This window comes from Seriola dumerili, unplaced genomic scaffold, assembly GCF_002260705.1.
Source record: "Seriola dumerili isolate Sdu_G_001 unplaced genomic scaffold, Sdu_1.0 BDQW01000024.1, whole genome shotgun sequence".
Lineage (NCBI taxonomy): Eukaryota > Metazoa > Chordata > Actinopteri > Carangiformes > Carangidae > Seriola > Seriola dumerili.
In genome coordinates this window covers 1,287,929-1,315,452 of record NW_019174279.1, presented here as the reverse complement: position 1 = coordinate 1,315,452, position 27,524 = coordinate 1,287,929, and the positions used below count along the sequence as shown (strand labels likewise).

The 27,524-nt window shown below is 41.1% G+C and overlaps 1 protein-coding gene across 2 annotated transcripts in view; it reads left to right on the top strand.

Annotated features, from left to right (window-relative positions):
- The window catches only part of dst (dystonin), a 102,164-nt gene extending 77,134 nt beyond the window's left edge, over positions 1–25,030 (top strand). For both annotated transcript variants that reach the window (XM_022763255.1, XM_022763262.1), the window contains 42 exons: positions 144–305; positions 491–661; positions 954–1,120; positions 1,768–1,927; positions 2,142–2,468; positions 2,635–2,719; positions 3,025–3,266; positions 3,424–3,630; positions 3,771–3,890; positions 4,031–4,138; positions 4,228–4,446; positions 4,536–4,739; positions 5,348–5,579; positions 6,090–6,316; positions 6,417–6,539; positions 6,664–6,765; positions 7,398–7,499; positions 7,843–8,016; positions 8,262–8,417; positions 8,525–8,722; positions 9,334–9,462; positions 10,055–10,225; positions 11,376–11,531; positions 11,943–12,149; positions 12,452–12,571; positions 13,213–13,382; positions 13,505–13,664; positions 14,145–14,339; positions 14,445–14,573; positions 14,919–15,062; positions 15,312–15,500; positions 15,690–15,819; positions 16,014–16,177; positions 16,283–16,445; positions 16,545–16,699; positions 16,787–16,861; positions 17,069–17,086; positions 19,614–19,731; positions 21,976–22,166; positions 22,402–22,512; positions 23,117–23,240; positions 23,974–25,030. In XM_022763255.1, coding sequence (XP_022618976.1) covers positions 144–305; positions 491–661; positions 954–1,120; positions 1,768–1,927; positions 2,142–2,468; positions 2,635–2,719; positions 3,025–3,266; positions 3,424–3,630; positions 3,771–3,890; positions 4,031–4,138; positions 4,228–4,446; positions 4,536–4,739; positions 5,348–5,579; positions 6,090–6,316; positions 6,417–6,539; positions 6,664–6,765; positions 7,398–7,499; positions 7,843–8,016; positions 8,262–8,417; positions 8,525–8,722; positions 9,334–9,462; positions 10,055–10,225; positions 11,376–11,531; positions 11,943–12,149; positions 12,452–12,571; positions 13,213–13,382; positions 13,505–13,664; positions 14,145–14,339; positions 14,445–14,573; positions 14,919–15,062; positions 15,312–15,500; positions 15,690–15,819; positions 16,014–16,177; positions 16,283–16,445; positions 16,545–16,699; positions 16,787–16,861; positions 17,069–17,086; positions 19,614–19,731; positions 21,976–22,166; positions 22,402–22,512; positions 23,117–23,240; positions 23,974–24,230 — 6,762 coding nt within the window. In that variant the 3' untranslated portion in view covers positions 24,231–25,030. The remainder of the gene's footprint in view (positions 1–143; positions 306–490; positions 662–953; positions 1,121–1,767; positions 1,928–2,141; positions 2,469–2,634; positions 2,720–3,024; positions 3,267–3,423; positions 3,631–3,770; positions 3,891–4,030; positions 4,139–4,227; positions 4,447–4,535; positions 4,740–5,347; positions 5,580–6,089; positions 6,317–6,416; positions 6,540–6,663; positions 6,766–7,397; positions 7,500–7,842; positions 8,017–8,261; positions 8,418–8,524; positions 8,723–9,333; positions 9,463–10,054; positions 10,226–11,375; positions 11,532–11,942; positions 12,150–12,451; positions 12,572–13,212; positions 13,383–13,504; positions 13,665–14,144; positions 14,340–14,444; positions 14,574–14,918; positions 15,063–15,311; positions 15,501–15,689; positions 15,820–16,013; positions 16,178–16,282; positions 16,446–16,544; positions 16,700–16,786; positions 16,862–17,068; positions 17,087–19,613; positions 19,732–21,975; positions 22,167–22,401; positions 22,513–23,116; positions 23,241–23,973) is intronic.
- Positions 25,031–27,524: the final 2,494 nt, after the last annotated feature.

Genomic DNA, 27,524 nt, shown 5'->3' with positions numbered 1-27,524 from the left:
AGTAATGCATCATTGAAATCATTGGTCTTTGAACAGTTGGAGCAGTAATAAAGTCAGTTTAATGAACCCCTAAATAAGACTGATGACATTGTAGTTTGAGCACTTATAAAATATTTATTGTGATTTGTTCCATTTGTCTTTAGGCCTTCCAGAAAGACGACATTGATCCGTTGCAGACGCAGCTTCAAGACATCAACTCCCTCGGTCAGGGCCTGATCCAAAACGCCGCCAAAGGCACCAGCATCAAGAAGCTTGAGGATGACCTGGAGGGTGTCAACACAAAGTGGAATACGCTCAATAAAAAGGTTATTTGTTATATACTACCAGTCTGACTGGCTGATGTTTGCTTTTGACTAGTGGTCATTTGTGAAAATACAAAGACATATTGTCATTCATTCTTGCCATTTGTTATAGTGCCCTCCTTTGATGAGTTACCGCTTTACTGCTTAAGTAAAACAGGTGATGTCTGTATTTACCATGTGGTCTGCAGATTGCTGAACGTTCAGCCCAGCTTCACGAAGCCCTGTTGCATTGTGGGAGGTTCCAGGATGCTCTGGAGTCCCTGCTCAGCTGGTTGACTGACACAGAGGAGCTCATGGCCAATCAAAAGCCTCCCTCTGCAGAGTTCAAAGTGGTCAAGGCACAGATACAAGAGCAGAAAGTAAGACAGTATCACATGGTACAAACACATAAACACACACTCAGAACACAGCAGCTCTATATTTATCTCTCTATTTCAACTCTACAAAACCCACAAAACATTATGACTTTCACATTCATCTTATTTAATTGACATCCATTGTTAAACAAGAGTGTGGAACACAAAGCTTTTACTTTAATGGACACTTAATTTGTGCCTGTTAGATTTACTGTTTTTCACCACCACGCAATGCTCGCAGTCAGAGCATGTTAAAGGCGCCCAATAACTCTCCTCCTTTGTTTTCCTCTGACAGCTTTTACAGAGACTGCTGGATGACCGAAAGCCGACAGTGGAGCTGATAAAAAAAGAGGGAGGGAAGGTCGCAGAACTGGCAGAGTCTGTGGATAAGGAGAAGGTTGCAAAAGAGATCGAATGCCTGGGGCAGAGGTGGGACGCTCTGCTCAAGAAGGCTGAAAACAGGTCCGTATAAACACCTGCAATGTTAACACACCTATTTTCCTAAGATTTGAATTTGTGTTTTTGCCTAGATTTGGTTGTGGAAGTAATTAAACCTTCTTATTCTGTCAAATGCTTAAATTTACCTTTACTTTTCTCCTACTGAAGCTTAAAGGAATAGTTCAACATTTTAGGAAATGCACCTTTTTTTTTTCTTTCCTGCCAAGAATTAGATGAGACAATTGACACTACTCTCACATTTGTACAGTTAATACAGTATGAAGCTATGAAGCTACAGCTAACAGTCAGTTAGCTTAGCTTAACACAGACAGTTTTTGTACTAATTAAACACATAACATGTTAATTAATTATCTTTAGAGGTGCTTGTAGGCAGATTTTGTTATGTTCACACAGAGCCAGGCTAGCTGTGTCTGTCTTTTTACAGACTATGTGCTAAGCTAAGCTACCTAAGGTAGCTCAATGTTTATTGTTCAGACATGAGAGTGGTATCAATAAATTACCAGTAAATGTTGCACACTTACAACAATAGCCATTAGCAGATATTCATTAATAAGTTTGGCAGAAATGAACTTGCCTGTTAGTGTGTCCATATAAATGAGAAGCCTGTACTTTGTTCATAATCCATTGCTGTTGCTATCATTATATTTCAGGCACAAACAACTAGAGAGCATCTTAGTGGTCACTCAGCAGTTCCATGAGACTCTGGAGCCCCTGAGCGAATGGCTCTCCGCCACAGAGAAGCACCTGGCCAACTCAGAGCCAATCGGCACTGAGACGTCTAAACTGGAAGATCAGATCTCCCAGCATAAGGTAATACGCAGCATTTTACTCCATTACCATGTGTCGGTCCTGCTCAGCTGGATTCAGTTTTGTTCATTTTGCTTGTAACTTTAAGTTTGTGCTCATCATTATTTCCCATTCAGTTCTTCATTAAATTTCTGTTTCATATTTTTTTTGTTTTATTTGTTTGTTTTCTGTTTGTGTCACATTTCCTCGGTTTTGTTTCCCCATCCCATACGGTCAGGCCTTAGAGGAGGAGATTATGAATCACAGTAAAGACCTGTTACATGCCGTCAGTCTGGGTCAGATGCTCAAAGCCGTGAGCTCAGTGGACGAGAAGGAGTTTGTTCAGTCTAAACTGGACGCCACCCAGGCCAGATACATAGAGCTCCAGGAGCGATGCAGGAGGAAAGCTGAGATGCTGCAGCAAGCTCTGGCAAACGCCCAGCTGTTTGGAGAGGATGAAGTGGCTCTGATGAACTGGCTCAACGAGGTGCACACCAGGCTGGGTGAAGTGTCCGTGGAGGACTACAAATTAGATGTTCTTGAAAAGCAGCTGGCAGATCAACGGGTATACAATCCTCCTCAGGCCAAGCATTGAGTTGTCTTTTCATTTAAGTTGCATCATTCATGTTTCATTTAATTTTATTGATCTGTGTGTCATACATTATTTACATTGGAACGTTTCTGTCACTCTCAATACCTTTCTATGGTCCTTTTTTTTTTCTCATTTTCAGGCTCTACAAAGTGATATTGATTTGAGGAAGAAGAATGTTGACCAAGCCATCTCTAATGGGATGGAGCTACTGAAGCAAACAACAGGCATGTGACTTTATGGCTGTCCTATCACAGTTCACACAGCTGGATCTCAGAAAACAATTCTGTCTCTGTAATACCCGTCATGATGTTATTCAGGAAGCAGCTCAACAGCAGCAAAGTCGTTGAAAAAATTTGTTAAAATGTAATTTTCAGAAAGCACTGGCATTATCCCTGCTGCATTATTGAAAGAAATGGTTTGCCATTTTGAGAAATACACTTATTAGCTGTCTTTCCAAGAGTTAGATGATACGATGCAAAAATACAAAAGTCCTTAAATTAATATAGAACAATTTACTTCCTATTCACAGGTGATGAGGTGGTTGTTATCCAAGGCAAACTGGATGGTATAAAAGCCAAATATGCTGAGATCAACTCTATGAGTGACAACGTCTTGAAGACACTGGAGCGTGTTTTGAGTCTCTCTTCTAAGCTACAACATACTCATGAGGACCTGAGCTCCTGGCTGGAGAAAGCAGAGGCTGAGATCAATGCTTTCGAGGGTCAGGAGCCGGTGGGCGAGCAGCTCATTCATGCACAGAGCAGGCAGAAGGTCAGTCTTTCTATAAAGTTTTTTTTGTATTTGCTCTTTAAGAAATAGATACCGAATGTAATCCCTAACATGAAATTCCTCTAACACACAATATGATTTGCTTAAAAAAAAAAAAAACATACATCTGTGTCTTAAACCGGTGTTTTCTGTTTTCAAGGCCTTACTGAAGGAGACCAAAGACCAAAAACCTGTGATGGACAAGATGAATGAGTTGAGCGGTTCTCTCCTGGATCTGATCCCCTGGCACACTCGTGAGGGTCTGGACAAGCTGGTGACTGAGGACAATGAGCGGTACAGAGCCGTCTGTGACACCGTCACCCAGCAGGTCGACCAGATCAACGCCGACATACTCAAGTCACAGCAGGTAAACCAAATCTCTTTTTTTCATTATAGCTGTCCTCCATCTGTACTTTAAGTAAAAGAGTTTTTTTTTTTTTTTTACCGTATCTTTTAATTCTTCAATGGAAAACATCAGAGACAGAGTTTTTTTTTGTCTGTTTCCAGTTCGAACAGGCTGCAGATAGTGAACTCTCATGGCTGACTGAAGCTGAGAGGAAGTTACTGTCGATGGGTGAGATCAGGCTGGAGCAAGACCAAAACACAGCACAGCTCCAAGCACAGAAGGTCAGCCCGTCATACAGTGTGTGTGTGTATGTGTGTGTGTATGTGTATGGATAGACACAGGCCTACATCTCAACAAAGTACAGCAAACACAGTGGTTTGTTTTGTAACGTCAAGCTAAACTCACTCTACTGGTTTTCCAGATTTTCTCCATGGACATCATGAGGCACAAAGATGCTGTGGATGAGATTTTGAAAACAGGAAAGGCCATCATGAACAGCAAAAACCCAGAGGAGAAAGAAATCTTCAAGGTGAAGAGAGTTTATTTTGAATTTGAAGCAGGTGGTTATCCATTAGGAATGTGCACATAAATTAAAAGATCTTCTTGGTTTTCAATCAGGCCAAGACCCAGACTCTCTTGGAGAAGTACGGGGTCGTGAGTCAGCTGAACTCGGAGCGCTGTCTGCAGCTTGAGCGAGCCCACTCTCTGGCCAGTCAGTTCTGGGAGACGTACGAGGAGATGTGGCCGTGGCTTCAGGAAACCATGAGCACCTTCAGCCAGCTGCCCCCACCCGCCATCGAGTACGAAACACTCAGGCAGCAGCAAGAGGAACTCAGGGTAAGAAGCCGACAAGGAGCAGATGTTTAGTACAACACTTTTATTGAAATGAGGGAAAAACTAATCTGAATATGTCACATCCTTTCCAGCAAATGAGAGAGCTGATTGCCGAGCACAAGCCCCACATCGACAAGATGAATAAGACCGGGCCACAGTTACTCGAACTGAGCCCAGTGGAGGGAGTGCCCATCAGAGAGAAGTACACAACTTCTGACCAACTTTACTCCCAACTGAAAGCTGATGTCAAACAGAGAGCGGCCACTCTGGACGAGGCCATCTCCAAATCCACCCAGGTCAGAAGCAGTTGTTGTTTGTTCGGCATTTCTAAGGAAATGTTTTGTTTTACTTTACCTTTAATGTATATGACAGTGTTATCATGGGTCCTCTCCATCCATGATAACATGTTGAAGGAATTCCATTTAAATGTTGATAAAATGCAATTAAAATACTAGTAATAATAATAATATCTGGTTCAAACAGAGATCATAACCATGACGTCTTTGTAGATAAACTTTAGAAATCATGATAATGTTGGGCTGCAGCAAATTATTTTTTTTATTATTATTTAATTTAAATTCCCCATGATAAACTGTTGTATTGATTTAAAAAAAAAAAAATCAGGAGAAACTGAGAATTTTTGGTATTTTTTCTTGAACATTGATTGAAACAATTAATCGGATATTAAAATAGTGAAATAATTGCCAGTCGATTGACTAATTGGTTAATCAGTTAGTCAGTTGGTTAATCATTTCAGCTTTATTTTGCATACCGGCTTTATAGGCTTGTCTCTCATTATAAATACAGTGTCTTTCTGTAGCAGCTCTCCCAGCTTTCTTCAGTGTTATTGCTGTATGAAGTCTAAGTACAAACTGAGGTGTTTCCTTTCCACGCTCTCCACCAGTTCCATGATAAAATTGACCCCATGCTGGAATCACTGGAACGGATCGCTGAGCGCCTGCGTCAGCCTCCGTCCATCTCAGTGGAGGTGGACAAGATCAGAGAGCAGATCACTGAAAATAAGGCCGTCTCTGTTGATCTGGAGAAACTGCAGCCTTCATATGAAACGCTGCGCCAGCGAGGCGAGGAGATGATTGCACGGTCTGAGGGGGCAGACAAGGATATATCTGCTAAAGGTATGGTATATATCATATTGTCTTGTTTGTTTGATATTATGTTGTTCCACTTCTTTTTAGCAGACCATTTTCTTATATAATAAGCAATTATTTTTTTATGTAATACTCCAACAAAAAGGTTAAAAGTTTTTTGGCAGTTTAACTAAACAGTGCATTGGGATAATTAAAGGAAATAAGAAAAAATTGCATAATAAAAGGTCAACAATACCAAAATATCAGGGGTACATAAACAGAATTACTAGACAAAGCTTCAAGGTCTTGGCTCAACATCTTAAATTTAGTTTGGATTCATTTTTTTTCATGCACTGGCTTGCGTAAGCTTCCCTCCAGGTGTAGCTTTTATGGGAATGCCAATCTTTTTTCAGGCACAAGAAATAATCACGAGATATAATAGACACCAATATAATAGACCAAATATTTTCCCATGAAACCCGTCAATGTGAATGTGCGTGATGTGTGTTTAATTTATTTTGTATTCACTGTAATTGTCACTCATGCTTATCCCACAAGCTGTACAAGACAAACTGGACCAGATGGTGTTCCTGTGGAATGACATCCAGGCCTTGCTGGAGGAGAGGGAGGCGAAGCTGCTGGATGTGATGGACCTGGCAGACAAGTTCTGGTGCGACCACTGCGCTCTCATTGTCACCATCAAAGACAGCCAGGACCTGCTGAGGGAGCTGGAGGAGCCGGGAGTCGATCCGTCAGTCGTCAAACAGCAGCAGGAGTTTGTGGAGGTAGACGGATCCCCCAAATGAAATGACTGAATAAACCCAATGGATAATTTAGAAAGAGGGAGCATTTCTTTGTCTTAAATACTGCATTTTATTTCCACAGGGATTTAAGGAGGAGATTGACGGGCTGCAGGAGGAGCTAGATGTGGTTCAAAACCAGGGGGCGGAGCTTATGACTGCCTGCGGGGAGCCTGATAAACCTGTGATAAAGAAGAGTATCGATGAGGTAAAAACTATCTTTGCAAAGAGATTTTGTTTCCTCTTCACTTGCTGATACTTTGTCCTATGCAGACACTGTATATTTCTTTGCCTGCATGTGGCTTGTGGTGACACTCGTGTCATTTTTCCAGGTGAATTCAGCGTGGGAGAATCTCAATAAGACTTGGAAGGAGAGAGTAGAGAGACTGGAAGAAGCCATGCAGGCTGCTGTGCAGTTTCAAGACGGCCTGCAGGTACTTTGATCGCTGCTTCAAGGATTTTCAAGGGCAACACAATAAAAACACTTTATGGGTTTTTGGTAACTTTTGTGAAGCTCTTCCAAAACTTAACCCCTACTTTAAAAAAAAAAGTTATTTTTTTTACTTGTTTTTATTATATAAACAGTAGAAAAATATACAGGTTCATGTTCACAGAGACATACCTTAGCATTTGAAAGTGAATCTGTTAGTTTTTAAGGCCCTCAGATGAAACCACAGATTACAGTGTTTTTTTTACTATTGCAGTTGATTGAAGTGATGCAGCGTTTTATTGGAGACCGATTAATTTTAAACAATAAACACTGACTACAGTGCTTTTTTAGATTTGGCTCACATTTAACCTCATAAAGTTATTCTAAGATCTTTTCATGGTGAGAAAGGAATCCTCCACACAGCTGCTTTAAAAGATCACATTCACACTTTTTTAACATAGTATTTATGTTCAGGGCTTGTTTTTTAATTCTCATTTTTATCATATTTGTTTGGTTACCTCATTTGTCAACCATATAGATTTACTGCATTACATGACACCGAGTGTGAAACATGACCCCTCTGTGCTCTAAGCTTTGTTTTCTCTCAGTAACAATGGTTTCCCACCTCGTACGCAGGGAATGTTTGACTGGGTGGATATTCTGGACAGCAAACTGGATTCAATGTCACCTGTAGGCACAGACCTGGAAACTGTCAAGCAGCAGATTGTAGAACTCAAGGTACGGTCTTGTATTTCTGTGTAAAGATGCAACAGCAGACTGAGAATATGATGATTCACTTCTGCTCCGGCTAATTAAATCACATCTTTAACTTTACTGCAGTATTCACTGTTACAGGAGCCGTGTCATTTACCAGCTGTGTTTATGTTGAGTGCTTGATTCATGACATGCCATAGTTTGTACAGGTACAAAGGCTCCCTTAAAATAACATAAAGTAGTCACATTCGCTTTGATGTACAATCATACAAGTCTAGTGCTGAAAAGGCAAAGCTGGTATTGTCTGTGTGACTTTGTACCTCTGTTGACTGATTGGGTGTAACTGCGTATGTGCTGGTTTTGTCAGGAGTTCAAAGGAGAGGCGTACCAGCTGCAGATCGAGATGGAGCGCCTGAACCACCAGGCGGGCCTCCTGCTGAAGAAGGTGACGGAAGAGGCCGATCGCTGCGCAATTCAGGAGCCAATGTCTGAGCTCAAGATGCTCTGGGACAACCTGGATGAGAAGATCATCAGCCGACAGGTTAGAAAAGGGAGACACGTACTGGGAAAGAAATCATTTCAAACTGATTGTTCATTTCAGTTTGATGCTATTTAAATACTGAGTAATAAAATCTTTTTGCTACTTGTAATATATTCTGCAGTTTCATATAATATTCGAAGCCAGGCTCAACAGTGGCTCAAAAGGCTGTGGAAGGCTGTGTTGTATGCATGTCAAGCGCTTTCACACGCTGGAATATCTAATGGTTTAATCCGTCATTAATCCAGCACAAACTGGAGGGAGGCCTTCTGGCTCTGGGCCAGTTCCAACATGCACTAGACGAGCTGCTGGCCTGGATGAGCCACACCGAGGAGCTGCTCAACGAGCAGAGGAAGGCTGGAGGAGACCCGAAAGCCATCGAGATAGAGCTCGCCAAGCACCATGTACGACAGACCTCCTCTCGTCTACTCACATCCACACAGATTTTATTTAGTCCTTTGCGCCTCAGATCCATCCTCCCAACATCTTGTTGTTTCTTGTACCTCCACAGGTTCTCAAGATTGACGTGTTGGCTCATAAAGCAACAGTTGAGACGGTGAACAAAGCCGGTAATGATCTGGTGGAGTCCAGCGCTGGTGAGGAAGCCTCTAGTCTGCAGACCAAACTGGAGAACCTCAACCAGCGGTGGAAAGCTATCCTGGAGAAGACGGACCAGAGGAAGCAACAACTGGAGAGTGCTCTGGTTCAGGTATAAAAAAAAAAAGTTCATAAGCACTGACCTCATTTATCATTATTTATTGTTTAATAAGCTGTGAGTGAATCCTTTCCCCCAGGGGAACAAATATGTTAAGGTCTTTCTGGATGAGTGACTCCTATCTTTTCCCCTCCTCATTCCTTCTGCATCCTGTGGAGTTTTTATTCATAACTTTGACATTTAGGGGGCTGCTGTGATGTGACGGGGGATATGAGGAACGGAAATATCCCATGGATTTTGATTTTTATTCAAGAAATGTTTGAAAAGTTCATAATCTATGAGTGTTTTCACTGATGAGAGAATTTATCAGAAAAAAAGTGACAAAAACAAAATTAAAGAACATTTCATTTCAATTCAATTGTAACAGTTTTAACATTTAATGAAAAAAAAAAAGTTTGTGATTTTTAATCAAAGCTTTAATTAATTACGTTTATGTTTTTTATTTTAATTTTACTGCTGAACACTGCAGATAGTCAGTTTTTTCAGTAGCTAAATGAATCGATGGAATTAATAACTCTGACATCCTCCTCTCTGAGACATAGGTTGCTAACAATGCGTGTGTGTGAGACACCTTTTGTCCTGACTCAGGTTGTATTGTGTTGTAGGCCCAAGGTTTCCATGGTGAGATAGAAGATATGCAGCAATGGCTGAAAGACACAGAACGTCAGCTGTTGGCATCAAAGGCTGTGGGAGGCTTACCAGACACGGCCCGGGAGCAGCTTAACGCCCATCTGGTATGTGTTTAACAATATGAAAGGCCGCATACAGATGGCGGGGCTTGTAAGGAGACGACTGTGTCTTTTCTGTGTTTTATCTGAAGTGTGAAAATTAAATGACACTGCAAAATACACTACTTGCACACACCCCCCCCCTTGCAGGAGATGACAAAAAAGCTTTTAAAGTGTTTCGAATTGATTCGGGCTTGTCTGACTATAATGAATTTAGGAATGTTTTCCTTCTTTGTTTTCCCTCTCTCTAATGGAGAAGCTCAAGACACTTTCACAGCAAAGAAGCACCAGCACTGTCATTTCATTAAACCAAAAACAGAGGGATTACTTGAAAGCAATAACTTTTATCAAATTAGTAACATTATACAGTTTAATTGTCTGTGGGAACATGCCTCTGAGAGTCTGTGTGCCTCACTGTGTTCATTCTTTCACCATTTTTGGAATGGTTTTGGACGAACCGCAGACAAATTCATTACATACACTTTGATCGCTGTACAAAACCAAAAAGTAAAAGTAGAACTGTCTTTAACTGTAACTTAGTCTGTGTGACGAAAGCGTCTCCCTCTTCATGTCATTGTGTGTGTGCGTTTTCTTGCAGGAGTTGTGTTCTGCCTTGGAGGCGAAGGAGGAGCTGTATCGGGAGCTGTTGAACAAGGGTCAGCAGCTGCTCATGATGGCGCCCGAGGGTCCCGACAGCAACACGGAGCAGGACCTCGCCAACCTGAAGGAGAAATGGGAAGCCGTGCAGGGGAAGGTCGCTGAAAGGAAGGTATGGAGTCGCTGGATGTGCTCTCGCTGCTCTTAGCTTAATGATTCACAACTTGAGATTTAGGCCCCGGCGAGTGATCGCTGACATGCACTTGAGCCATGACTCTGTAGCTGAAAGCCTCTAATCCCAGTGCCGATAATGAATGGTGTAAGGACAGAGTGCTGGCAAGGACACACACAGGATGTGGTCACACTGTAGATCACAGCGGGCAAGTTGCTGTCTGAGTCAGCGTGGAACAACAGTGGTCTTGTCTCATTTGTTGCCATAGCGAAGAGCTGACAAGTGCATTAAATAAATAGTAGAGCTAAAATTACCTCTGAGCCAAAATAAAGACATCACTCACTATATTGTGCTTATTGTATTTATATGTTACACCATTAGAACAACAGGTTCTCACTTTTGTTGCTACAATAAATAAACATCAACACTTCATGACAAAAAGATAAATCATCTCTGCCTTCCCGCTCTCACTCCAGATAAGGAGCTCCTCATTCTGGCTGCCTGAGCGTTTGCTGTAACATTTTGCTTTTGCTTCCTATTTACTTTGGTCCTGTTCCCAGGGAATGTAAAGTCTGGTAAATCTTAGAGCTGCGCAGAGTTGCAGCTGCTGGCCAATCTCTCAGCAAGCAGTGTGACACTGTGGTGTGTCGCACACAGAGTCTTCAAATAAAAATAAAATATGTGGGGACTTAAACTACAATTCCATATTTAGCAGGACTCTCAACGTGACCCACAACGTATGAGGCAAACATATTAATGCTCGTAGCTCTCATCATGTTTGTAATGTCATTAACACGGCAGTTACTGTCATGCGATGAGCCTGCGCCAGCGGCCTCGGCTGTAGCAAACGGATGTTTTTCCGCAGTGGAGACGCTGTGGATGTTTCTCTCATTCAATTAAAAGCTCATCTCTCCATTACTGCTTCGCCATCAGCCTCTCCAGAGATGCTAACTTCCTCTGTTTCAATGGAGACCAGATTTGGCACAATTGAAACATAATTGTTTAGTCCTCCCCTCTTCATCAAATGTTGTAGCAACCAGATGGTTTGTTTTCAGCATGGAATAGTGTGATTATAATAGCGAGCGAGAAAATATAACAGAATTATTTCCATTACTATACAAGAGGCCCTGATGATGTGTTGTGTCTGCAGGTGAAACTAGAAGAGGCCTTGACACTGGCCACGGATTTCCACAACTCTCTGCAGGACTTCATCAACTGGCTGACCCAAGCAGAGCAGACGCTCAACATGGTTTCCCCCGCTTCCCTCATTCTGGAGACCATCATGTTTCAGATTGATGAGCATAAGGTAATGTTTGCACGGAGAGGAGGATTACGCAGTCCGCGAAGCGAAATGAAACGCTGATGACGAGACATTTCTTTTAAATGTTCGTGCTATGATAGGTTTATCTGTGCCAAGTTGAAGCGTATTCGTCCAACTTTGCTTTTATTCAGCTGCCGCGATAGTGTGTAATTTCTTTAGCCGGTGAAAGATTATAAATAATATCAGTATCACATATAAAAATAGCAGTTAATGTTTGCTAATTCACCCTTCTGCCTTGCCATCAATGACTTAATAACTCCATCTGCTTTTCTTTTTTTTTCAGTACAAAGCTAATTAACACATTAATCATATGAATTACACGACCTCCTCTTTACACCCGACCTTAACCTCTCTCCTCTCTGCTGCGCCGCGCTGCTGCTGTGCGTATTTGTGCAGATGTTCGTGACAGAGGTGAACTCCCACAGAGAGCACATCATCGAACTGGACAAGACAGGAACGCACTTGAAGTACTTCAGCCAGAAACAGGATGTGGTCCTGATCAAGAACCTGCTGCTCAGCGTGCAAGGCCGCTGGGAGAAGCTGGTGCAGAGATCTGTCGAGCGCGGCCGGCTGCTGGATGACACCAGGAAGAGGGCCAAACAGGTACTGCTCTGCTCATGTTTATTCTTGGTTTGAAATAGGCAATGTTTCACCGCTGTTTGGACTTTTTTATTATCACTGGAAAGCTCTGGAAATAGTATATAAAGCTTCTTCCATATTCCGCCTGCAGCTTGTTATAGCGTTTTCATTAGCGTGGGCCTCTTTCGTTCCTTGGGCCTGAAAACCTAATCATGTGAACATTAAACAGGACTCTGCGATAAATCAAGTGAAATCATACCTTCTCTTTTTCTTTTTTTTTTTTTCAAAATGCTTTACACTGCGTTTGTTTCTCTATCCTTCATTAGTTCCATGAAACTTGGAATAAACTGATGGAGTGGTTGGACGAATCTGAGAAGGCTCTGGACTCGGAGGTGGAAATTGCCAACGATCCGGACAAAATCAAGACGCAGCTGGCGCAGCACAAGGTGACTGAGCATCGTCTTATCGCGGTTTAATGGGAAAAGAATGAAAGTTCAAATAGCCATGGAGCTTTGACAGCATCTACAGCTGAGTTTCATTGAGTTAACAGAAACAACGTCAGCATCCGAACCATTTTGTGCGAGCCAGAATCATGAGGCAATGGAAGTAGATAATTCCAGCAGTAAAAGATATTTATAGGAATTACAGTATCTACTGAACGCATTAGTCGTGCATTTGCTTGTGTTATAGGCCGCCCAGTCCCTTTTGTTTTCTGTGCAGTGTTATATGGGGAGATCGTGCTAATCCTGTCATAATCCCAGGATGGACCAAATGTATCAGGGGTGACCTTGCTTTTGGATACTTTTAATCTCTTCGGAGCAGTGGCTCTTGAGTTTTGACCCCCTTTTTTTGTTTCCCCTCGCTGAATAGTGTCTTCTTAATCACAAAACACACACAGATTAGGATACTGTCTGACATACCAACAGTAGTAAGAAGAAAATCCCTTGAGAAGGTTCCCTGTAACTGTGTGCAACCAAAGACTTAAAGAAATCCCCCTAAATACAACTCTTAACAGCTCTTTCTTTTTCTAAATACAGTAGAATTACTTTATTGGATGGAGGAATGACTTTTTATTTTTCATATACAGGAGTTCCAGAAAGCTCTGGGCAGCAAACACTCAGTGTACGACACCACCGCCCGGACAGGACGGTCCCTGAAAGACAAGACCTCCCTTCAGGACGATAATCAGAAGCTGGACGACATGCTGAGTGAACTGAGGGACAAGTGGGACACTGTCTGTGGCAAGTCGATAGAAAGGTACGGATACATCTTCCCACGTTTGTTGCCCTATTTTTATCCCACCAACTACAAGTCAGACTATTTGCAGTGTTCCTAAAACACCTCTTCATTCACTGTCAACGATTTGCACTGTCCTCTAGACAAAACAAGCTGGAGGAGGCCCTGCTGTTCTCCGGCCAATTTACAGATGCTCTCCAGGCTCTTATTGACTGGCTGTACAGAGTGGAACCTCAGATGGCTGAGGACCAGCCCGTACATGGAGACATAGACCTGGTTCTCAACCTGATAGACAACCACAAGGTAAACCACCAGGGGCACAGACTGTCCCACATTTGATGATCTGCTGGTTGATCACTGCTCTTTTAGTGGTACCGTTGAAAACCCAGCGTCGAAAACCAGAATAAAAGTTTTCATTGCTGCATTAACACTGCCTTTTCCTTTCATCGCTGAGGTTTATTCATTGCTGTTTCTTACCACAATAGAAGACAGAGGACACATAAACCACACCAGGGTTGGACTATAAATTTAAACAACAACAGGGCTTGTAGGCATTGTAGTACCTTTCCACTGAGAGTGCCTGTTCTGTCCAGCAAGGGTGTGTGGAAAACCTGCTGTTATGTTTCTCATTTCCAGTGTTATTATTAATAATAACTGTGTTGCATCAGCAACAGAGGTCATTCTGTTCTTTGCTTTTTCAAAGCAGCTGGATAACTTTTGATGTCCCGTTTCAGTATGTTATGGCTGGACTCACGTTGTCTGACTGTGTCATGTCCTCTGCAGGTTTTCCAGAAGGAGTTGGGAAAGAGGACAGTAAGCGTTCAGGCCCTCAAACGTTCAGCCAGGGAGCTGATCGACAGCAGTCACGATGACTCGTCCTGGGTCAAAGTCCAGATGCAGGAGCTGAGCACTCGCTGGGAGACGGTGTGCAACCTGTCGGTGTCCAAACAGGCCCGGCTGGAGCAGGCCCTGTGTCAGGTACTGCAGAGCCCCGACAGTTGTTTGATAGAAGGTAAACTGAGTCTATGAGTCTAACATGAACTGTGTTTTTTTTTTTTTGTTGTTGTTTTTTTTTTACTACAGGCTGAGGAGTTTCACTCTACTGTTCATATCCTGCTGGAGTGGCTGGCTGAGGCAGAGCAGAGTTTGCGTTTCCATGGCAGCCTGCCTGATGATGAGGAGGCTCTGCGGGCGCTTATCGAACAGCACAAGGCAAGCAGTGCAAACATTTATATTCTTTTATCTTGAGCGAAACTTTAAGTTTATATTTGCATTTTTACTTTGACAGTTTCGGTTATTTCAGTAAAGAAATGAAACATGCTGGCGTCTTCTGCTTTAGTGACCTGTTAAGGCCCCAGTTGTCCTCAAGTAGCTGCTATGCCATCATCCATGCCAACAACGCAGAAATATTTTTCTTAACTATGATTTCATCTGATTGAAATAGCTCTGCTTCGCTCTGGTGTTTAAACAACCTTTATGAGCAATGTGTCCATTTTTATGTTTGCTGACGATCATCCAACTGCAAATCTAAACTCTTTGCCATTTGCTATTTTTAAGGAGTTCATGAAGAAACTGGAGGAAAAGCGAGTGGCTCTAAATAAGGCAACCAGTATGGGGGAGGCCATTCTGAGCATCTGCCATCCAGACTCCATCACAACCATCAAACACTGGAACACCATCATTAAAGCCCGGTTCGAAGAGGTCAGCTCACAGCAGCCTGTCTGCATACATGCCTTTCTTCTCTGTCACACACACACACACACACAGACACACACACACATGTATTACCGGGCACAATTACACCGTTTGGATGCCTCACGCTACAATACCATGTACAGTGGAGGTGGGGATAGTTGCCTGATGTAGCTTTAGCATAACATTTCCACATATGTGATGCAGTATGTGTTCCCTGTTTAGCATGCAGTAATGTGTGTAATGTTGCTGTTACAGGTGCAGGCTTGGGCCCGGCAGCACCAGCAGCGACTGGCCACGGCCCTCACTGAGCTGTTGGCCACTCAGGAGCTGCTGGAGAATCTGCTGACCTGGCTGCAGTGGGCTGAGACCAACCTCAACGATAAGGACAAGGAGGCGCTGCCGCAGGAGATCAAAGAGGTCAAAGGCCTCATAGCAGAACATCAGGTAAAGTAGAGCTGCTTTTCGGTCATTTAAACTGTTGTTTTATTTTGAGGAGGTTTTGAGGAGCAAATTGCTCTCTTACTATTTCTGTTATTGCCAAGATGGTCCCCTGGCTATCTGTGATTAAAGTAGTTGACTACCTTCGGAGTACATGATGGAAGCTGGAGGCGTTATTGTTGCTGTTCCCTGCAGGCATTCATGGAGGAAATGACCAGGAAGCAACCAGATGTTGACAAAATCACCAAGACACACAAAAGGAAGGCTGCTGTGGAGCCCCAAATCCAGTCTCAGATCCCTGTGCTCGACAAAGGAAGAGCAGGAAGTATGTATCCCACAAATACCCCTCGTAGAGCGTGACCTGAGCCATCTGGCCAAGTGTTGAGTCACTGCAGGGTGACGCGACATCCTCTTCATTTCCTGCTTTATCACCTGGAATGATGTCATTGCTAATCTATTCCTCCTGATTACACGGAGAGAACACAAGTCACCATGAAGGCTTTTGTCTTTCATTTGCAGGAAAACGTTCTCCCACACAAACGATGTATGCGTCAGCAACACAACCTCCCATTGAAACCAAGAACCCCCGGGTCAACCTGCTGGTCACTAAGTGGCAGCACGTGTGGCTGCTGGCCTTGGACAGAAGGAGGAAACTCAATGATGCCCTGGACAGGCTGGAGGAGGTAATGGAGCCCTCAGACCTGCTCTCAGTGTTATCGCACGCACACTTATTCTGCAAATTTGTGCTGTTCTGGTTGTTTACGTCATCTTTTTTTTTTTCGGTGCAGTTGAAGGAATTTGCCAACTTTGACTTTGATGTGTGGCGGAAGCGCTACATGCGCTGGATGAACCATAAGAAGTCTCGTGTCATGGACTTCTTCCGCCGCATCGACAAAGATCAAGACGGCAAGGTGACCCGACAGGAGTTCATAGAGGGCATTCTCTCCTCCAGTAAGTGTCCAGCATATGAGCTGAACAGCGAGCATCCCTGCCAGCAGAATGCCTTTTTTTTTTAATGTTTAACTTTTAACTTAATGTTCTCCTCAACAGAATTCCCCACCAGTCGTCTGGAGATGAGCGCCGTGGCAGACATCTTTGACAGAGACGGGGACGGCTACATTGACTACTATGAGTTTGTGGCAGCTCTTCATCCCAACAAAGACGCTTACAAACCACTAACAGACGCAGACAAAATTGAAGATGAGGTAATACGAACTCTCGTGCCCTCAATTTCAAAATAATTCTCAGGTTTTTAGAATCAGGGTTCAATAAAATCATTTCTCTGTTTGTAGGTCACACGTCAAGTGGCAAAATGCAAATGTCCAAAACGATTCCAAGTGGAGCAAATTGGTGCCAACAAATACCGGGTGAGAGAGATTTTCACCTGCTGGAAATCCTTCATTTTTTTCTGCAAATGCACACTATCACTTTGCCATGATCATGAAATGTTTTAGAAACTAAAGTTTCTTATTTTCACGGGGAGATCTTTGTGAAGGTAAGTGATGAGTATGCTGAAAAATGTGCCAATAAAAACTCTAACCTTTCCATGTTTTTATTGTTCCTCGCATCACCAGTTCTACCTTGGAAACCAGGTACATATGAATGTCCTCTTGTGTTTTTCTCTTTCTGTTCTGTGCCTTACGCCTTCTTTCATTTACCATGTTTGTTGTCCAATTAACACTCTCTGCCCAGATTCCTGGCTGATGTTTACAGACTGGAACTCAGAAGTAGAAATAAAGATCTGTGGCCATCTGATTTAATCCACATGGAACACTGGCCGTAGATCTAACAATTTATGGTTGCTGAATATAATCTGAACATGAAGTTTTATTTAAAATGACTAACTAAAGAGTCATTAAAGGCACCTCTGTGTTTTAAGTTTTGTTTTGTTTTGTTTTTTTGTGATTATAGAAATTTTTAACATACATTTTTGTTTTGTTGCAAAAGAAGAATCCAGGTGAAAAGCAGTGTAGCATATGTTTATATATCTGCTTTTGAGTTTCAGAGAATACAATATTAGCGTGCCAGTACCATTTCAGCCCATATTTTTTTATTATTGGTCCACGGGCATAAATTCATCTGCTGGGCATTTTGGGAAATAATGCTTTCTGTGTGCTTGCCTCTGGCGCTTCAGTACCATGGGAATGATTTTACCTCAACATTGGCTGACACACTTTTATGTAACTGACACTGTTTATTAATTTGTTTTCATAGCTGGGCAGCCTTGATGATTTTAATGAACACTTTACTTTTCATTGTACCTGCTGAGTTAATATTTTGTCTTGACAAACTGCATGTTGTAATGTAAAACTCACGACTGATGCGGGTTTATTGTGTCACATGCTTTCTGAAGCTTGTTGGATTAATGATGTCAGTGAGAGGGGATAGGGGCATCAGTGGTGGTTTGTGAACTAGTTTGTATTGCTGTGTCACACTACATTGAATTGAAATATATCTTTTGACAGTTTGGTCTGGTTCACTGCTTACATGACTCCTTAATCGGCGATGAGACAATAGCAAACAGGGAAAATCAAAATCTTACCCCCCACCTACACGTTGCGGTTTTGGAAAGCTGTATTCTGGTAAATGGTTATTCTTAAGATGTTTCTTGTGCCTCTTTTTTCCTCCAGATCATCCTCACCTTTAATGTATTTGATCACTTAAATCACCAGTGGCATTAAATCATTCTGATAATCATACAAGTGCAAGATTTTGTTGCCAGTTTAAGAGATACCATGATATAATAGGCAATTTAGTGGAGGGTCATCAGTGTTTGGTCATGTCTACGTGTCACACTGTGGTGGATTAGACAGAAATGATTTGAACCATTCCTCATGTTGTTCTCAGTGTGTCATCGGAGCTAGCTGCATTGGATCTGCATCAGTGTCAATGCATCCTGAATATTTGAGTCGTAGTTGTAGAAAGTGCAACAAAGTGCTGGATTGCAGGAGATTGCTGTTTGTCCATTCGATCATGGTGTGAGATTGTGTTTGTTTTTTGTTTTTTTGACGGAAAGCATGCGGCTGTGATTGTGTGAATTCTTTTGTTTTTGTGCTAATGCTCATGGTCATATCCAACTGGCTGACGTCTGTCTCGTGTCCACCCCATGAAGCTTGAACCATTCACATCCATGACATGCTCAGTGTACTGAACGTTTGGTATGTGTGGTTGGAAAGGTGAAGGCAGATTATTATACAACAGTGCCTCCTGGTGGTATAATAATGTGCCTTCAGTTAATGTTTTTTTCACAGCTCAACCTGCAGTAACGGCAGCAAACTGAAGCTAGACGATAAAGTCAGACATTACATGCTGAAAATATATGCGAGCAGAAATCACTCGAGTAATAACATTGTACAGATATCAATGTGGAGCCTGACTGTTATCTACATTGATTCTATTTATATTACACTATGTGATAGTGAAATATTAATCAATTATCTGATGATGACTGCTGTTTCCAAGTAACTAGTAGTCATTTTTCTGTATTTTATTGTGTTATTTTGTTTCTTATTGGCTAAAATATATACATATATACATATATACAGTACAATATTTTACATACACAAATCTAGCTAATAATATTGACCCAACAATAAACTAGTCAGGCTCGACATTAGATTCTTGTACTTTTTTTTGTAGTATGAGAAAATAAAAAATATATATATTTTAGCATTAACTCATTTAGTATTAATGAACTCACATAGTTACTCACATAGAAATTTTAGAATGATACATTTGAGTAACATACACCGGCACACGCTAATAGAGGAAACCAGTTGGACTGACCTTTGTGTAATTTGTGTCTTTGAGAATGAAAACTGAAAATTGATGTTGTGTCAAAATTCCTGTTTGTGTAAACATGGAAAGGAAATCAGAAGTGGACGTAAAGCATCTTTGATGGATGCATCATTTTTGAAACTTCAAATGAAATACTCCTGATTAAAGTTGATTCCACGAAACACAGTGATAAATCAATCAATCGGAATAAATTTGATCCTCCGCACCACTCTGGTTTCCAGTGTTGCACAGCTTCTAGCCTGCAGTGAGGAGATTTGTCTCACACACAGCCCAGTGTTGTTCACACGTCCCCTTTTCTCTCTTCCCTCCCCCGCCGTATAGTTCGGAGACTCTCAGCAGCTTCGTCTGGTGCGCATTTTACGTAGCACTGTGATGGTGCGGGTGGGCGGAGGCTGGATGGCTCTGGATGAGTTCCTGGTGAAGAATGACCCCTGTCGAGGTGAGTTCAAAAGTTCACCACAAGAAGTCACAGTGAGGCACTGCGTGAAAACACTGTGTTCATTTATATTTTCTTTGTTAGTGTGTGATGAAATGGTTTGGCCTTTAAGGGAGTATAAATTGACAAGAATATTCCTTTTTGAGTGATTAATCTATTTTTTATCTCTTTAGGAAACTGAGGTCTCCATGAATCTAATTTTGACTGTCCAATTTTTGATTTACAAAAACATTTTTGTACCAACACTGTATGCATAGTCACGGTTGATAAAGATTATTGTTATTATTATTATAAATATTATTTTATCAATCTTTTAACAGACACAGAGTGAAGATCCAGTGAGAAACAGTGACATTTATTGATTCATACACCAAAATGATGTGTAATATTATTAGTGTCATCACTGTGTTTCATTTCTAAGTATATTAATTCAGAATAACTGACCGTAAAAGGATTAGTGTTTTCTTGGTTTCTGATCCATCAAAGGCTTTGGAGCTTAAGAGTCTAATCCTCAGTTTAAATATAAGTAGAAGTAACCACCGTGACTGTCTTGTCTTTTCTCTTTGTTAAATGAGCTTTATTTTGGGATCATGTCTGCTGTTATTTGCTTTATTCCTAAAGTCTGTTCTTGCTATCTCAACTCAACACCTCCCGAACTCAAAAAAAAAAGAAAATAGATATAGTAAAAAAAAACTGCACCAACATGTGTATCAGTATGAAAACTTCCTCTCTGTGACTGCGTCCAGTGCAAAAGCTTTATGTGCTTGTTTCTGCTTTCTTCTAACCTTCCCCCTGCTGAACATGATATCATTTCTTCTAGTTCATCACCACGGGAGCAAAATGTTGCGCTCGGAATCAAACTCTTCAATTACTCAGTCTCCTATAGGTTGGCAAATCTCACACTTTCTCACCTTGCTCCATGAACCCGACAGTGGTATGTGTGTCTGCACATCCGAGTGTGTGCTGCTTGTGTTGGTGCCCGGTGTGTGTAACCACCGTAACTGTGTGTGAGCGTGAATGAATGGCGTATCTCGCGCTGTGTGAACCAGCTCCACTCATCACAAACCAACTGTCATTCATCTCCTGCTGGTTTTTCATGCATGCAGTTGTTTGTGTGAGTCACATCACCTGCTGACACCTTCTCGAAGGCGCTGTTTTCTGTTTTTTTTCGGGGGGGGGGACTTGATTGCCCACCAATGGCTCTTTTCTTCTCTCTCAGCATGTAGCGAGCGCTTCTGAGCTGAGCTTCTTTTGCAGTTTTCAGGTTTGCTTGACAATCAAACACACAGGCATTTGAAAACCACGTGAAAGGTTCAACAGATGCTTGGCTGATGTATAACTCGTAAAAATCAAACTGCCTTGCATCATCATTGGGGAAAAATGATTAATCTGTCTCTGAAACAGTATTAATTGCATTGTTTACTGACAGCGTGGCTTAGTGATTCAAACTGCATGTAAGCCAGTTTGTTTTTAATACAACTGGTGAAAAGTCTGTTTGGTTTATTCTGTGTAGTTAATGTTTTCTTGGTTTTGTAATTCTTCTTATTTGGGCACTTGTGGTGGGGGAGTGTTTTGGCACATTTTGATTTATTATAATTTTTCCACCATTGGATCAGCAGTCTAAGCAAACAAAGAGGTATCGCTCGTTGAGAAACAAAAAGTTTATTCCACTACTGTTGCAGCAGTAACTGGACAGTATGGATGAGATGTGACACCGCATGGGGTCTTATGTTTTCATTGTTTATTCAGTATTTTAATCCCAACTTTTATTTTAATTCATTGTTAGTATTCTGCTTCATTTAAAAGCAGACTGTCACATCATGGTAACACTTTATTTTCTGGATTTTATCTGTATTTTCCCAATATACTCCCAATGATTTTTTTCAGAGGTTTCCTGGAAAATCCCTGTGTAGTGCGCTAATTATAGGGAAAACAGAAACTGTGCCAAAATGGGAAATTTCTCCACAGCCAGGCACACAATTCTACATTTATGAAAAGTGAAGTTTCTATTAGTAAATGAATAATCGATAAACATTTGCGTTCAAGGAAATTTCCTATAATCAGGACCAAATTACATACTGTAGTAATTTCCAGGAAACTTCCCAGGAAATATTGTGAAGTTATTAGGAACTTAGGAAAGTGGAAAATAAAGTGTTAACTCACATCATCATCAACACAAAAATACTAATAAAAAATAATCATACTCGTATTCATGCAATGTGGCTCATTCGGAGTGTATTTTTGTAGCTAAAGGCAGGACCAACATGGAGCTGCGGGAGAAGTTCATCCTCCCAGAAGGCACCACCCAGGTGATGGCGAGCTTCCGCTACCGAGGCCGGAGATCTCGGCCGTCGTCCAGAGGAGCTTCTCCCAACAGATCCACCTCCAGTCAGAGCTGTCCGGTCCCAGCACACCACGCACTGACTAGTACACCCAAGGTGAGAGGCTCCACCCCGCTGTGAGAGCCAGTTGTTTTTTAGTTGTCTGTCAGTAGACTGATCATCCCGCACTATGATTTCACTCTTATTTATCTGCCTTAATTAATTTATGTTACATTATCTGATCATTTTCCTGTGTTTTGGGGTTTTTTTGTGTTTCTTCCATCTAGCGTTTCTTGTAGTTTTTGATTTGTGAATCCATGTCTGTGTTTTTTGATTTGCCATTGTTCCTCAGACTCCCCAACACATAACCCGCAATTATGATAAGCCCTGGCTTACAAACAGCAAACCCTCCACTCCTCTTAAATCATCAGACTCCTTTGGGAGCCAAGGTTCATCCTCAGAGGTATAGTCACATAAAAGATGTGGAACACTTCAGATTTATGACCCAACCGAAATCCATCGATTAATTATGAAAAAAGACAATAAAAACATGCAAACCTGGTCTCATACATACTGTATACCTTTACTAATTTCCATTTAATCCTGTGATAAAAACCTGAAACACATTGGACTTAAGATAGAGCTCAAGTTGTATTTGTTAGAGATTTCAGTTGGGTCTATAAACTGTCTTTGATTACTAATGGGCTGGACGTTTAATTCTTGCCTGACAAAAATATCTGCCTCATTTTAATACCCCTTTTGAAATGAACAACTTTGTATTAAATCTGTGCATGTGTGATTGTTTAATGATGTATAAACGCTGCAGGTTTAACATATGACTCAAATACTAACTGCTTCTAAAAACAATTCCCCAGTTGTTGCTGAAATAATGATTTTACAAGGATTTTTTCATAAAATTTAAAACTAACTCAATAATATTTATAGTGCTTTCTGGTACAACTTGTTACATTCTTCAGTTGATAAGGACCATTATCTAAAACACTGTCCCCATACTGCAAAGTTAACTGCAATTGATTACAAATGGAACTAAGTACCGTCTTTTACAGAGTACACCAGTCCAAGGCAGCAAATTGCGTCTTCCTGGGTACTTGTCAGGCAAAGGATTTCAGTCCGGCGAGGAGGGAAGCTTGATCAGCGCTGCTGTACTGAAAGCTCGAGCACAGACAATAGGCGGTGAGTAGAGAGCATCTTCAGTCACTCTTTTGCTTATAATTGGAAGAAAATGTGTTTTTCTCTGTTGTTGCACTGGTCAGTGGACCCCTCTTTATATATATATAGTCCACAAGAGAAAAGAAAAATAAGTAAAAATACCAACTAAGCTAACAGTTAGAATGTGGTATTAGTAAGACAATGCATCAGAGAGTTAGCTATGTTAAGAAGTACATGAACACTGTGCAGATAATGGTCCAGAACAGGCATTAAAACGGTTGATTAAAGCTGATGATGATCAATATTTTTATATTAAAAATGGATGACATGATTACTTTTGTGTGAAAGAAGTTGCCCACAGTAACAAACCTTCAAATAAGTATCACTTCACTCAGGAGTTCATCTCAACTCTACAGAGCATTTTAGTGTCTTTTAGCCCATTGCTTTGATTTTCAGGCCTGCAAATTTATTGTTGTGGTTCACTGTCACGGCTCTCATCAGCGTCTTTACCAGCCTCAACATGTTGCTGTTTTAATGCTGTTCAGCATTAAAACTCTTAGGTGACCAGAAGCTATTAAATCCAAGTAAATGATAATGTTGCTCCATGTCTGGATGTGTAAATAAGAGGTCATGGTGAACTGTAACTGCTATGGCACTGTGCCAATAGTGGCTGCTACCTCTGGGCTAATTCTTAGTGCTTCATTAATTATTGTTCGTAGTGAATAATTATTGTTTCTTGATTTTATGTTTCTAGATTCAAGAAGAACTTCCAGCCGACCTGGAAGCAAAGCCGGAAGCAGAGGGAGCAGTCGCAGAGGTAGTGACGCCTCTGACTTCGACATCTCAGACATCCAGTCTGTGTGCTCGGATATGTCTGAGACAGTTGGAGAGTCTAGCAGAGCGACGCCGCGCTCTGCTTCCCGCCAACGTGGAGGAAAACCCTCCAAGATCCCCACCCCTCAAAGAAGAACCACTCCCACAAGCAAACTGGCTAAGGGATCCAAGCGATAGTCAGTGGCCTTGAAAACAAACAACCCAGGAGCTAGTTGCACCCGAAACACATAACGGACACTGGAGATATCTAATTTAAAAGACTGCAAATGTGTTGAGTGTTATTTAAATTGTTGCAAAGATGTAAAATATTCTGTTGAGAGGCAATATGATTTAATTTTATGTGAGAATGGAATGTTAATGGCCTTGTGTATTTGTTTTTAATGTATTTTATTTTTTGTGAAAAATGTCAAATTGTTTTTATTGTATTTTATTTTATTGATGCAAAACCTGTAGAGGTTCGATGAACACTAGGAAACCTGGGAATGACTACGTTGTACGGTTAACTAACATTTCTACACACTAATGAAGGGCAACACGCAGGATAGCGCTGAGAGTTACTGAATGTACTGTAATTTAATGTATGCTGATGTTTGGAGTAGATGGTGCATTATGGTACCATGTGAGGCATTGCAATTATCTATTTAAGTGCTATGATATACTGCCAACATGCATTTAAAGGGCAATGCAATATACTACAATAAACCCCTGTAAGCACTGCAGAAACCTTTGAAAAACACTATTTAAGACAAGTAGCAGAAACCTCGTAATCATGAAGCTTTCAAGTCCTGTTTGTTTGTCAGCAGCTGCAGTCCCTGTTTTGTTTGACCACTTCACAGCAGCGTGTGCATTGACCTTGACGAGGTGCCACTCCATGTAGACATTCTCGTGTGCATCCATGTCAGTGTATGGTTAATTTCGGTAGAGCTGAAATTGTTACTGTAACATTACTTTGTAATAAACCTGCTTGCAGAAAGCCACCAGAGACGGGTGTGAACCACAGAGTCCTCTCTGTCTTGCTGGTTTAACCACCTTTTATGAGTCATGCTAGCAGCGATGGCAGTGTCGTTCTACTATCACTGTGACATCTTTACAGGTATTTGTGCTTTACAAAAGATGAATCCAACTGACTTTGGTGATCCCCTGACCTCTTCTAGCTCCATCATCAGGTCAAAGTTTTGTACAGACACGTGTGGTTCCCAGAGGATGAAACCTACTGATCCTTTCTTCTCATATAGCACCATCATCAGGTGAGAATTAAAATATTCTTCAATACCAGTTTATGACCATAAAACCTCATCACATTCCCATCAGCAGCAGCTGTAGTTTGTGTTTAGTGCCTATTAGCAAAAGTTAGCATGCTTACTAAGATGGTGAATATGATAAACATATGCTAAACATCAGAATGTTAGTATTGTTACTGTGGACAGGTTAGCATGCTGATGTTAGCACTTAGCTTAAGCACAGCCTCACACAGCTGCTAAAGCTGTAAACTCCTTGTCTCTGTCTCCCACGTCTCCCTTTTTCATGCTGCTGCACTGAAATAATTGAATGGGCATTAAAGGTCACCACGGTGGAAAGCAATTGCTGGGTAATTGGTCAATATGGTCAATATCTCTTGCAAAACCAAATTTCTTTATGAACTACAACACTTTATTTTTCTATTTGTATCCATATATTGAATCCATTATCTATTTTCCCCATAATTTCCCTGTAGCCTAGTAGTTACAGGTCCAGTGTGGCGGTTTAGGTTGAAGGTGTGGTTTACTCTGGGTGGAATGTTTGCAGAGCGTCTTGTGTTTAGCTGTGACATACTACATCTTTCTCTCAGTGAGACCATGCAGGTGGTAAAACACTGAACATAAACTACAACTGTGTGACTGTTTTTTAAAGCAATTATAGACAAAGTTTCATCAATAATCCCGACAAAAGTCTTTTTTTCTGGCTGTACCGATTGGATGTGTAAAGAGCCGTACAAAAGCTCTGCACAGTAAAATACACAAAACTTTTTTCAGGGCTACACAACTGAACAAACCTAAAGTATAGGCTCATTCTTCAACATTACTGTTACTTTCTCCTTATAGCTTTAACCTACATAAAGGCCCTGGTGTGTTCACCTACATTTCCTACATACGATGACTCAGTTTACTGGACTGTGTTACCTTGTAGTGACTGTATAGGTGTAACTGGCCTATGAGAAGAGACAGATCCCCTGGGGACTAAAGGTGGAGTGGAGCTCAGGGGCCAGGCTCCTCTGAGACCGAGAGCTTCTACTCTGAATGGTCCTCCTGTTCATCTCAAACACTGGCCCCGGGATGGCACTTTAGAGAAGGGATATATCTTCACACCAGGAACTGGAAAAGATCCATCTACAGGAGCCCTGGGACTGTCTTTTTCAAGAATATGTGAGTAATTTTAATATTCTCTGTATTTTTTCTGCATTTTTTAAATAAATGAAGGTAGTGGGGAATTATATTAATTGGAGTTGTCTACAGGGGATAATGCAGATTAGTGTAATTGTGTCCTCTAATTTGGTGAAACTTGAGAACGTTTGCATGAACAAAATTTAGTGGGTACAACTTTTGACACTGTTGTTCTAGGTAGTGTTAGGGTTTATAGGAAGATTATCTTATCACATAATGTGATTATGAAACCTTAGTAATTGTATTGCATTGAAGAAATTAAAGTATTTATTTAAAAGGAGTTAAAAGAAAATATTCACTACTTTGACTTGATCTTCCAGGAGGTTAGGCCTATTCTTATTTTTAGAATAGTGACATTACATTTTTTTTCCTTTCCTTTATTCCTATATTCTATATTTTTAATAATCATGCATACAGTAGAAATGTAATGTTTTAAAACACATTTGAGTGAACTGTACTACTATACCACTGTATACACATATATAAATGAATATAATTTATTGAATTGCTGACTTATTTAATTGCTGTACTGCAGGCACTTGTAGCACCTGACTTCCAAAATTTGAAAATGCCACCCTACAAAGATATGCTGGTGTTTGCAGCACTGTTTGTCTTCTTGGGATTGACCCAATGTCAGAAGTTGCCAAGTAAGTTTGAATTTTTTCATGCTTAATTGAGGAATACAACATGTTTCCTGCTGCATAGATATATTAACACTGAATCATCACATATTGCATATGCTGTTTCTGTGTAGTTGCCCACAAGTGGACATGTTATATGTGCTGCTGCTATCTTTGCAAGGACACTCCTGCTAAAGAGATTTTTAATCTCAGTCAGGAATCTTCTGGTTAATATAAAATATATTTCACAACAATCATGTAATCATATCATATAAATGATCTTTGACTGACTGTGACTTTAGTTTTTGTCCAGCTTTAACAATGTACTACAGCGCCATGACCAGCAGATGTCAGTGTTTGTCAGTTCTTTGTCCACTATTTGCCTGCACAGGAGTTGAACCAGTATCATATTTCCTGCCCTCAGAGCCTGT